Source organism: Melospiza georgiana, chromosome 1 (genome assembly GCF_028018845.1).
Source record: "Melospiza georgiana isolate bMelGeo1 chromosome 1, bMelGeo1.pri, whole genome shotgun sequence".
Classification (NCBI taxonomy): Eukaryota; Metazoa; Chordata; class Aves; order Passeriformes; family Passerellidae; genus Melospiza; species Melospiza georgiana.
Genome location: NC_080430.1, coordinates 94,019,206 through 94,032,306, shown reverse-complemented (window position 1 = coordinate 94,032,306; position 13,101 = coordinate 94,019,206). Strand labels below are relative to the sequence as shown.

Below are 13,101 nucleotides of genomic sequence, written 5' to 3'. Positions count from 1 at the left end.
ATTCCTTAGTCAAGAAATTAAGGAGGGTTTGTCCCAGCATAAATCCCCGCGGGATGACGCTGGTCATCACTTGCCAGTTGGATGTTTATTAGTCACATTTACGTATGTACAAAAGAGTTCAGAATAGAAAGAATCATCTTAGGATGTGAAGGGAAAAAGCAGATGTTGAGAAGGAGGGGTCTTTGAAACAACTTTCCTCATCAAAGCTGCTCTGAAGGTGTCCTACACCTGCCATTATTTTAAGCAAAGTATCAATCTACAGATAAATGGCTGCCCCTCTACAGTTACTAATTAACCATTCCTTGTTGTAATTGTTTCAGACTGATGTAATGCACCAAAACATATATGATTACATCCATGTGGATGACCGCCAGGATTTCTGTAGACAACTGCACTGGGCCATGAATCCTCCCCAGATGTTCTCGGGACAGCAACTACAGCCAGAAACAGGTGGGATTGTGCATGTTGGTTGGAAACACAGGCACCACTGTTCAGAGGTCAAATTGCACTCCACTTATGCCTGTATCTCTATCTCCAGTCAGATTCTTCACTGGAAAGATGCATAGTGGCCATTTATTTATGTTATTTTCTCAGAGATGACATTTCTTCTGATCCTGGGCATTTATAAGGCAGAGTGCTTAAGCCTCTGGTGCTACAAAGTTGTTTCCTTTGCTTTTCTCTAATGTGCCTACACATATTCTTACACACTCAGAATGAGCAGCATCAGTTCTTCATACTGCCAAAATTTTGTTGGCAACAGATTAGGACATCAATAGTCCTCTCATTGATGCAAGAGATTTCTGTATAGAATAACCATGGAAGCGTCATTTTCTGCCATTTGTTTTCCCATGCAAAATGATGTAGACAGGAGCCTTCTGAAGAACAAATAGGTTTAGCAATGCACCTTTTCTTCTGAGGCTATACTTCCCTAGGATGGGAATTGGATGCCTGCCCTCAAAGTTTCTCCTACACGAGATGTTAAGCTGAAATCACAAATACAGAACTTACAATCAGGTTGAAATTGTTAACATTATAAAGTATTATTGATCCCAGCAAAATGTATGCATTTCACCAGAAGGTGAGGTAGTAATTGTGGAAATAAATTAGGAAGTATAGTCACCAGGTGAGTGGGGAGAAACTTGCAAGAAATCCTTCAGCAACCTCTACAAAATCCTCAGGAAGACAATAATGAAACTTTGGTGGAATTTCTTGCATTTCCTGAAAAACAGTTTCTGTGTTTTACAGAAGAGTCTTATAAATATCTGAGGAGCTTTGCAAGATTTCATAGGAAGTATGCAGGAAACAAGCAAAACAACATGCACTATTACTTCAAACTATAAAATCTACAAATATTTGGAATTTTCATCCTAATGTATATTGTGAAGAATTTCAGGTCTCGAGTTCATAGTTTTGTATTAATACTTGTGTCTTTTGGAAAATTGCTCAAAAAACTGCGCTTGTACAAAAAAATCAAGGAGGTGCAACACCTGAACATTAGCTAAAAATCTACATTTTTTTGTTCTGTTTTTTTCCTAAGATTATAATTTTTCCTTATTTTGCTCTCCTGTCTAATGCATTTTCTGTGATCTCTGATCTCAAAACCAGCAACATCTGTTACTCTGTTTTGCATCATTAAAAATCACAAAAACTCACGAAATAAAGTCCAAATTTCTGAAGAAACTCACCCGAATCCCATTGCAGAGCTTTTATTTTTCTTTTGTTAGAGCATGTGCAGATGTATCCATACATAACACGATTGAATATTTGCCCATCCATAAAGCAATTTTTAGCAATTTCCGTAACAGCTTCCTCAACTGGCTACAGAACATTTTCATTATTTCTTAGTGTGATCTGATATATGTTGCCTCCACTGTTGTTCCTAGGGGAAGAATATATTCTCAGTAAATTGTTCAAAGCACAAGAGAATGACAGCATGACAACAGATTACTCTTCCTTTTTAACTCGCTGTTTCATCTGTCGAGTTCGCTGCTTGTTGGACAGTACTTCTGGATTCCTTGTAAGTACAATTTAGTACTTAGATCACTGTAGGCATGACATAATAGACTTTAATTACTTCATATGAAAAATTTTTCAACATAAATATTGTGGAAATCCATGGACAGGATACACTTTTCTTTTGCTGTGCATTAACAAGAAACACCTAGGATAATTACTAATATATGTAAAGAATGATGGGAGGACAGAAAGTTGTAATATTTGAAATGGGAAGACTTTAAAAATTTTTATGTTTTCAACTCTTTTTGACAATATCTGTCCTCAATTTGTACTGGGCATATCACGAGGGTGGCAAGTCTGAATTTCAACAGTTAACATTTAAGCCCAAAGTATTTGCTTTAAGGAGAAGGAAAAATAATGATCTGGTTTTTCCTTTTGTAAGGAATCCTTTAATAATAAACCCCAGAATTAGAAAGTCTCTCGCATGCTCCATACTAGGAGCAGTTCACTTCTAGAAATCACTTCTTCTCCATTTCCTTAGTAAGGACCAATGCTGTTTCTACTTAGGGGAAACTCCAGCACGTGCAAAGAAAATGAAGCTACCAGCATGAGATTGAGAAATGCAAGTTCTGTCTCAGATGCTCATTTGCTGGAAGGCTGTGGGTCTCAACAGCCATCATCTCTGCACCCCTGCTTTAATCTCGTAGCTCTGGAAAATGCCTAACTCAAATGGGCTGATTTTTCACTGGGCGTTTTTTGGTAGTTAATTTTTTCACTGAGAGGCAGCAGCTTGCTATTAACTTGAGCCCTGCTTTCTGACTACACAGACATTTGAGGCAGGGATGGACGGTTCCTTCCAAGCTGTGCACTCTCTATGTGGCTATCTTGAGCCTATTTTTTTCCTTGGTACCTGTCTGCACCGCCCTTGGGTTGTGCCAATCTGTAAACTTCCCAGAGAAAGTGCAGAATAAGAGGAAAGAACTAAGAAATCTTGCTGGAGAGAACAGAGCATGGAAAAATAATGGTTCCAGCTTCAGTGAGGTACGGAGGAAACAACTCGGTGTTTGCACCACTGTACGTGGCCCGTTTTGGCAAACAGAATGTAACACAGAACTTCTACTGCTGAGTACACGAGAGAGAAAAAACTCTCAACCAGCCTCAAAAGTCTCATCTTACTGTTGATAGTACCTCCACCCACCCTGTCTCTGAAATGGCATGATTTAAATTATATGAAGAAAATGAAATTTGTAGTTTGAATTGCTGATTCAAAACTGGGTTTGGTGTTAAATGACAGAGTCTATAGGTTGTATTACTATTTTAAATGTTTGTACACTAAATGCTTAAGTTGTTGGGTTTTTTCTCTTTTTTTCCTTTTTTTTTTTTTTTTTTTAATGGGGGTTTTTGTTTTGTGTTTTTGGGGGTTTTTTTTGTTTTCTTTTGGTTTATTTTTTATACCAGACAATGCAGTTCCAAGGCAAACTAAAGTTCCTCTTTGGACAAAGGAAGAAGTCGTCATCAGGAACAGTATTGCCACCTCAGCTGTCCTTATTCTGCATAGTGGTACCACTTCTGCTCCCTTCTGTGACAGAGATGAAGATGAAGAGCCTGCTTGTGAGAGCAAAACACAAAGCTGACGATGCAGCAGCAGCAAACACAAAGTATTTACAAATTAATCTTTTGGCATTTAGTGAAGATTATGGGCTATTAAGCATGTAAAAACCACAAATTATGTTAAATATCTCTCCATTTTAAAACTCTTTCTTAGAAAAGTGAATAATTTATCTGGATTTACTATTGAATACAAAATAAATATAATGCAATTACTATAATAGAGCATAATACAATGCAAGATGATGCAATATATTGTACTTTATTTACAATACCTGTTAAGTAATTTATTTCAATATACAAAATTTTATATTAGAAATGGAACATTAGGATATCTTTCTAACCTTCAAAAGTTACCAATGCAGTAAGGCAGCTGTAAAAGTGGAAAAGAAAAAATATTTTTACTGCGAGCTTTCTAATGTCAGTATCTTCTGCTAACACAATTATTTCGACTTGGGCATTTTGGTAACAAACAAAGGAAAAGGGGGACTTCAGAAAGCTGAATGTCTGTATGTGGGGGGGTGTGTTCACAAAGAGCCTAATGAGTTGTATTTGGTGTATGCATTTATCTTTCAACAGAAGTTTTATGAACATGTAAATTTGCAATGCACTAAATGGCTTGGGGGTGATCATTTGGTAGCAATCACAAAAGATCAGGACAGATTGTTTTCAGACTCATCTCCTTCCTAACACTTATTTTTGTTACTCTTCTATGGCAGAATTTGTTGACATTTGGGGCTAGGATCGTATGTTCTCTTTTTTGCTTAAATGTAACCTTACAGTAATGAGTTCTATTGCTGTGAAGAAAAATGCTCATCAGTATCACTGACAGTACCATAATGTGGTTTTTAATTAGATTATGCTTGTGTGTGTGTGGATTCACTATCCAGATGTATAATGTGGTTCTAGGACATACAGACTAAATTGCTGGAAGTCTGATATAATGGCCTATGCAGGCTTTTGGAATTGAGTTGGAAAGTCATTTCTACTTGCCAGTTTTTCCACTGGCCCAGGAGAAATTAACTGATGATCAAAATTGAGCTCTTAATAGAGAAGTGCTTTACTACCTGACTGGACAGTGGCCAAGGATCTGACAAGAATGAAGCAACCATTTATCTTCAGCGTTTCCTTTGGTTCAGGCCTGAAGTATTGTAGCCAAGGATGGTGGGCAGATTTACACAGTCTTTTTTTTTCAAGGGCCTTAATGCAAGGAAGCATTTGTAATTCTGTATTACAGACAGTGCACCCTTTTAAAGCCCTGATTGAAGCATTTTCAACTGAAGATTGGAAGAAATACATTCAAATCATATGGTGCTTATGGCACATTGAAGTAATGCCAGCTCTTAAATGCATTGTTGGTGTCTGTGATGTACGTACCTCGAACGTAACTTGAATAGGAAGAGCAGAATATACACAGCATTTGTCTCAATTCCAGATGAAATTTATTTTTCCACATATAGTAAGTCATGAACAGAATATTCCTAAACATAACTATTCCTCTTAATTGAATACAGAACTCCATGCACACACTAGCTGGAGAAACCAAATGATGCAGGAAAAAGATAATTATTTAGTGCTAGTTACTATATACTTAAACCAAACACCTTTGCTAATGGCCACCAGCTTGAAAATCATATCTTTTAGAGTCTGTGATTCTAGAGTCTGTGTTTTCATTCACTGACAAGGAATTTGCCACATTTTCTTCCCTCTACAGCTCCAGTTCAAAAGGCACTTCAGGACTTTGTGAAGCAACAGAATTATATGGAAGAAACAATCACCACGAAGGTGCTGCCTTCACTAATGCATTACAGATTGCTGAAAACCAAATCAAAGGTACTGCTAAGTACTTCTAGATTATATACAGTTTATGGAAAAAGAACCTCCTCTTTTATTTTCTCCTGATAAATTTTTCAGGTTTTGGTCCCAATGCTGTCTTTCTTCTTCTTCTTCTCTCTAGCACCTCTTCTTTAAAAAAATACAAAAAATTGTCCACCTCAAAAGATAATGCAGAGTAAGTCTGTGATTTCAGAGGGGGTAGAAAATTTACAGAGAAATAAACAATCACGGTAAATAGTAAATAGTCAATAAATAGTAAAAAAAAAATTATTCTTTTACATTGAGTAAAAGAATACTCAATGTATGCTTACCTAAAAGTGACAGCACTGAATTCAATAAGTTTATGCAAAAATCCTGATAATTAATAACAATATCTATTCCTCTTTGATGAAAACTGGAAGATATGTTACAAATGTTAGTTTTCCCCAAAGATTAGAAGACAGAGGAAAATTAGAATGCATTGTCTTTAAAACTCATGATGTGCCCACAGCTTTGACTCATGCTTTTTCAATGTTTGGCTGTGGAAAAATTATGAGAGTCTAGGCTCTATTTCAGATTTTACAATGGATAAAATTTTGATGGTAAGTCTATCCCACTGGGCAATTTCTTCTTGAGCAGAGTTGGACTCATCCTTCTATCATATCTGCTGGAAATTTTTATTGTCTTTAAAATCATTCCTCTCTTATAGCTCCATTTTTCATGAACATTTTTTGTGGGTACTACTACTGAGATGAAAATATTAGAAGGAATGACTATTACTGTAAAATCCTTGGTTACAGTTTAAGAGCCTTACTAGACTTTTCAAATATTAGTTTTAAGATGGATTTTGCTTCATTTTGTGACATATTTTAGATTGTAGTTTCCTATGCTGATGCTTCTAGGCTAACAAAGAAGTCTTTGAACGTTTGCAGTTTAGCTAACAAAAACCACTTAATACTGCTTGTATTAAAATATTTTTTCTTTTAAATTATATAGCAAAGAATAATGGAGAAAATGGCATTTCTCTAGTCAAAGTACAAACAAATGAGGATCACTGGGTCTGGGTTCAAGCTAACACTCAGCTTCTGTATCGAAGTGGTTGTTCAGAATATGTCCTTGCCCAACAGCAAATGTTAAAGTAAGTATATTTTCCAGTACCAAAAAGAGAAAAAAATAGGAAAATGAATGCATTCTTTTTGTATGAAATCTTTCAAAGGGCTGTAGTGACCTAAGAGAAGAGATGAATGAGAAGAATTTAGTTTACTTATGTTATGGAAATCTATTCCTGTCTTGGAACATATGGAATGGCAGTTACAATCTTAAACAATATTTATTTTCTGTCTTCAGCCATTTCTTCTTCTGAAGTTGAGTATGCATATCCATTGCACAGAAATAAATATATTTTTAAAATATTTGTCCTTCTTGCACAAAAAAAACCGTATTTTGGATTTTTTTGGTTTGCTTTATGTTGCAGCTGAATCTAGTGCCCTAGTTTTTCTGCTTATCAGCATTTGACTATGTTAAGTTTTTTTTTTCCTTCATGTAAGACAGTTGAGCTCATGTTTTCAGTTGTGCATGTGCAATATAATCTAAAGAAGGGTGCTCATGTTCATTGTGTGCTTTCATTCAGACACATCTAGGTTTTTTCCTGTAGGCTCAGTCACAGAGTAACTAATCTCACAGTAAACTAATCTCACAGATTTGCATTGAGAGAGAGTTTTTGGATGAGTTTTACCCTTTCCTCTCAGTGGGCTTTGCATCCTTCCCCCATGGGACTGTCTGTTCCAGTTCCTGTGGCCTTGCTGAAGTATCTCTTCAAGCTGGTCTGAGGGAAGAGATAAGAGAGTGGACTCAGAGAGCAGGGCCGGGAGTTTTATGTAGCCACCATCTGGCCCAGTGTTAAAAATGTGGCTGTTATCCCAGCTTTTTCCTTCAAAATGCCTTGCAGGTAGAAGAAATGAAAAAAGTCTTTGCACTTCCAGAGTAGATATTCCTTGCAGGGGGTGTATCTCCCAAGATCCACATGAATAGCAGGGGAACTCTCACCTGAGGATGCGCTAGCTTTTTACCTTTACTGGGATGGCACAAATATAACCTTGCTGTGTCAGGGAATGAATTTCTATTAAGAAGAAGATTAAAAGGGGCTGTTTCTTTTATTAGTTTTTCTACTTCCAACTTGTTTTTGTGTAATTAAGCATGTTTATTTAGTTACATTTTTGCTTTCAGAGAGATTAAAATCCTTCCTTTATGCTTGATAGTTCCCACAGAATGAAGTATAACAAGACTTGGCCTTAGAGATTGTATTCAGTTCTGTCTTGGTCAGCAATAGACTTTGTTTTTGCTACAACTTTTTTTTTTGCTGTTGTTAAAATGTATGCTGTCTTCCAGGAAACATAGACTCTTTTGAAGAATTTTCACTGGATACTATTTTCACTGTAAAATTCTTCACTTGGGGGTTTAGCTTTTTGTGACTATTGCTTTTTGTTCAGTCCTGTGCTTCCCAATTTGACCACTTTCTGAGAAGCACGTTCTGCAGCAAACTTTTATGAGACTATTTGCATCTCAATACGGTCAATAATAAAAATAAGAATACTTAGCAGAGGACTGAAAATATTTAATGCCTCAAAAAAAAAAAAAAAAAAAAAAGAGCGAGAGGAGATATTCCTCTTTCATGGTGTACATTATTACAGTGGGACGTTCTCTCTTTGTAACAACACGGACTCCCTCTACTGGAAAATCCTTTTCTTGCACATTGATTCAAGGAAACACAAGGAAATATTGAGGTCAGTACTCAAGGGAAAAGTTCCCTTGTGAACGAAGAAAAAGCCTTCTAAACCCCTGAGTAGCACTTCAGGTTTTCATACGCAGTTTCCTACTGAAATGTCTGCTTCTTGCTTGGAGATGCATGAGGTGGTTTTGTGGCACTTGATTTGGGAGTCAGCACATTAGTGAATTCAGGACCTAAATCTCCGGATTTGGACCCCAGTTCTGAAAACAGCTGCTTTGGGCATGGAAGTGCTCAGGCAACACTCTCTGCCAGTGTTCTTCTTTAAGGTTGAGTACTTCAGCTGGAGGTCATGGAAAATTTATTCACTGGCCATCTTAGAAAACAAAAGGCAGCATAAATTAAGTTAGACATATAAAACAAACCTACACCCAATATGAACATCTGTGACTATTTGGTTATTTAATTTGGGCATTTTATTTCCTCTCAGCTGTGTTCTTGAAATGTAAGACCCCCACAGTTTTCCCTCAAATCACTCTGATCAGAAAGCTCTTATGTGTCCAAATAATTCTTTGTTAACAAAATATATCTCATTTAAAATACTACTTGTATTTTGTCTCTAGAATTTTCTACACACAAATAATATTTAGATATATTTTAAGGGAAGAATAAAAGTGTAAGGGAATTAGTGTATTGTACTACAGATTTTAGGTTCTTTATTGAACTGTGTGCCTGAAATGGAAGAACAATGCATGAATTCACATGAAGCAATGCCTCAGAAAGTTAGCTGTGCACAGATATTGACACCCAGCTGCAGGCACACTCTTTTGTTCTCTCAAGCAAATGCAAAGATTATGTGCACAAGAGTGTGAGAGTTCCGTATTTAGGACAATATAGGGCTTGTAATGCATGTTGAGCCACTCTGTATCACAGAAAACAACAATTTAGAAACATCTGATTGACCTGTCTTCTCTTTTCTACTCTTTTTGAAAGGGAAGAAGATGAACAACTGAAGATACTGAGTGGTTTTGCCAGTTTGAAAGGAAACCTGGAGGGGCTTTCCTATAACAGTGCCATTGAAACTCTGGGCCAGTGGAAGCATCTTAACTGGGCAGCAGTGAAGAATGAACAAGATAATGTAAAAGTGAAGTTTGAGCCTCATACTAATGGTGAGTGTTTTATGCAGGAGGAACCTCTCAGCTCTAACACATCACTTTTAGGCATTCAAAACAACTGCACCACAAACAGTAGCTGGACTTTAAGAAACTCCAGCTCTTGTTCTATGAGCCAGAGAATGAACACGTGTCCAAACAGGAGAGCTGGGTCATTCTACAACAGAGACCAAAACTTCTTAAATCTGGCATCAGCTTGTCCTTCCCACTGGGGGAGCGCAGAGAACGGCCAGTGCTACTCGGGGCTCCCGCAGCGCTGTGCAGAGAGCTATGCCACAGACCACGGGAAGCTGCAGAGACCATTCACATCCTCAGAGTCTCTCTATGACACAGCCACTCCCTTGGAGATGCCCATCAAAACAGAATACGACTCTGACTCTGAAAACATTGCTGACAACTACCTGCAGAGCCGAGCCTGGCTGGATGAGAGCGGCGCGCTGAGGAAGCAGGGCCCCGGCTATCCCAGCAGAGTGCACCTCAAAACGGAGCCAGACCTCTGCCAGCCAGCCTTGCCTTGCCAGAAGCCAAGGCACTGCCTTTACACGCCCCATAACTGGCAATGCATCGTAGCAAATCACCCCAACAACCTGAACTTGAACAGAGCTGGCAAGGGCTCACGGAACAGGGAGGTGCCCCCCTTTTGCCCTCAGAACTCCTCCGTGTGTTTGGAAAGCATGCCCGACCTGCCACACGCACCTTGCTACGGCCACTTCTACAGCCCCAGCCCAGGGGAGGAGAAGGAGCAGATTAATGAGGTGTTCAAAATGCCATGTGAATTTAAAAACCCCTGCTTGGTTCAAGCCATCAAGCGTGAGCCCCTGGATTCTCCACCATTGTCCAGCAGTGGACAGAACAGAGTACACGCGAGCTTCCCTGAAAATACATTAGCAGGTCCTGTGCCTCATAAAACCACTGAATGTACATTTTTGCAATAGATTTTATAACATTTGAAATATTTATAATGTTAAAAGCAAGAAGTTGTAGATTCTTTTCCAGTTGAGTTAAATGATTTACTAAAATCAAAAGCCAGTGGAAAGATTTTGAGAGTGTGTGTGTGGGTGCACCTGTGTATGAAAAGAAACAGACACAGGTACACACAGCCTACCCCTTGCTACTGCCCTTCTTTTAGTGATCTTTGGAAAGAGGGAAGAAAGATAAAACCTCAGGCACAGAAAAATAATCATTACTTGCTGCACAGGTGTACCTGATCATTTTTCCTTATCACCTTTCCTCTCTTGTCTACAGTTCATTAGCAAAGTCTAGCAATTTCTGTTTCCTTTGTTCTCTTTGTTTTTCTCAAGCTGATGTGACGCCTCTGTGCAAATCAAAAATATTTATGGCTTTCAGTGTGGTCAGTCTACCATAAGAGGTTTTGGTTTATAATTATTTTTCTACTCTTATAAGAAGGATCAGCTATTCCTTCATCCCAGCATTAAATTAATGGCAATAGGAAAGGGCTTCCCAACACAACTTCTTAATTTAAAAGGACCACGTAAGTAAAAACAACGACTTGCATAAGTGAATTAGAAATTATTTTACTTCAAACTAAAGTTATTCCTAAGTTTCTTGACTAGTATTCTTTTAGAATCCATATTTTTCCATATTTTTCCATTTCATTGCTATCAGCCTTTCATGTTGCTGCTGAAAGACTGAACAATGGGATGTAATCTACTTCTATAAATGAGTTACAAAATGCTGTTAAGTATACGTGAGAACAAAGTATTTCTCTGATTATTTTCCTTGCTGTTACTTGTAACATCAACAAAGGAAATGCACTTTTTTACTTGATAGTATTTTTTTGACTGATAGCAGCTTGTTAGATGTCGTCACCCTACATCAAAATCAAATCCCACATAAGATTATTTTCAAAACATCCTAGTTTCAATCCCAAAAGAAACCCTTAATCTCACTGAGAGGTACATGTATACCTTTCAAAAGCACTTCAGTGCACTTTAGTGCTTTTGGAAACTGAGTGTATACTTTTCTTTGAACCCAGACAGTAATGCATTTCCACAACAACAACAAAAATAAAGTTATATTTTGGGTTTTGTTATTGTTGTAGTTTGACTCCTGCACTAATTTTTGTTTTAAAATTGCACTATTTCAACTTCATATCAACTTCACCTATAAAACAACCACATCATTTAAAAAAAAAAGTTTGATGTATGTATATGTGCTTTTTGAAAGAAACCCTGTAATGAATGTCTTCTTTTTCAAAATGTTATAAATAATTATAATGTGTTCCTTTATCTGTCAGTCATGAAGGGCATGGCTTTACATGCCAGATGAGTGGCGTAAAATTCTCCCAAATGCTTTAAATATGTGGGATAAGTGAAGTTTTCAGGTAGTGCAATGGTTCTGCACCTGGGAGGCTGCTCTTCTCCAAGACTGACCGTTTCTTCTCATAGAATTTACTGCCTGTACATTAGAGTTGGCAGGTGTAAAGATGTAAAGGTGTAACATTCTCTGCATATTAGTGCTTATGAACTGTGGTATGAAATGCTTCACACTGGACAGTAAAGAGGGGCAACAACATCTTACTGTATCTTGGGCTAAATCTGTCATAGTCCAGCTGACCATATCCAAGCCATGAGAATGTTTCCTTTATTGTGTCTGAGTTTCATCAGCTCCCTGCTGGCCATGTGCTGCCTATTGTTTGAGACAGTCTTGACATCCTTGCTCTAATACTCCTGCCAGTGCTTGCAATGCAATATCAAACCCCATTCTCAAGTGAGACCACAGTGGTGGAATTCACACTGCTCTCCAGTACACTGTCCACATCACATAAACTCAAGCCAAACTGCAAAAATATTTGTGGGCAATCAAACCTGTTCCTCAGGCAGAGTGAGACTGCCATAAATCAGTGTTGCTGCACAACCTCTGCCTCACTGATTCACTATCTACATGATTGCATGCAGCAGTTCTTTAGACTCTCACAGAGTTGCTGTCATGATCCTTTGCTTGGCATGCAGCAGTGGCACTGGAGAACTGTGCTGGTGCCAGACACTACTGTGTGCCTCAGAGCTGCCTGTAGGGTTTGCTATGAACCCTGCAATTTCTCCAGTCCAGCTCCTTGTGCAGCTGCCTGGCAGAAACCAGGTGATGGGGAAACAGGGTAGTGTGGGAACCGATGGCTGGGGGCAGGTGGAGAACACACGTGCATGACCTCTGACAAGCTGCTTGTTCAATTCCACACTTGGAATCACTGTCACACCCCTCTGAATGAGATTACCTGGATTCAGTTTCAGACTGCCTTGCACTTTCTCACATCATTTGCATTGATGAAGTGTGACTCTAAAACCCATTACCTTCATCTGGACATGCTGATGCCATTTTGCACGATGGGTTACGCCAGGTGCAGCTCTGTAGAGGACCAAAAGCCTTGTCTGTGCTTAGAAATACTACCTGCTGTGACCACAGTGGGAGAGCTGTACTAGCCAAGTCTCTGAGTGAAGAAGTAATTTATACTAACAACAGAAATTCCCTAAAGTTCTCCCTGTTATAAAACTCATTCTTTTTTTTTGTTGACATAACTCTATTTGTTCTCAGGCTTTTCTGGCACATATCAGTTAGAATTATTTTTCCAATGTTTCCAACAAACCCAGACACACTTTACACATCTTGATCAATATTACAGAGGTAGGTGAAACTTCTGCATGTAAGGGAATGCAAACTGACACATGAGATGTAATGGGCTCCTAGGTGGATGGATGAATGTGTGACTCAAAAGTGAGAAGTCACCTTCTGACTCCCCACTGTGTAAACGCAGTCATGTTTGTTTCCTTATTATTCCATAAAATCTGGAGAGGAGACAAGAAAAACACA

The 13,101-nt window shown here is 38.3% G+C and overlaps 1 protein-coding gene across 1 annotated transcript in view; it reads left to right on the top strand.

Moving 5' to 3' along the window:
* The window catches only part of AHRR (aryl hydrocarbon receptor repressor), a 61,796-nt gene extending 51,585 nt beyond the window's left edge, over positions 1 to 10,211 (top strand). The window contains exons 5-10 of the mRNA XM_058037599.1: positions 321 to 450; positions 1,884 to 2,017; positions 3,415 to 3,614; positions 5,279 to 5,397; positions 6,376 to 6,517; positions 9,098 to 10,211. Coding sequence (XP_057893582.1) covers positions 321 to 450; positions 1,884 to 2,017; positions 3,415 to 3,614; positions 5,279 to 5,397; positions 6,376 to 6,517; positions 9,098 to 10,211 — 1,839 coding nt within the window. The remainder of the gene's footprint in view (positions 1 to 320; positions 451 to 1,883; positions 2,018 to 3,414; positions 3,615 to 5,278; positions 5,398 to 6,375; positions 6,518 to 9,097) is intronic.
* The last annotated feature ends 2,890 nt before the right edge of the window (positions 10,212 to 13,101 follow it).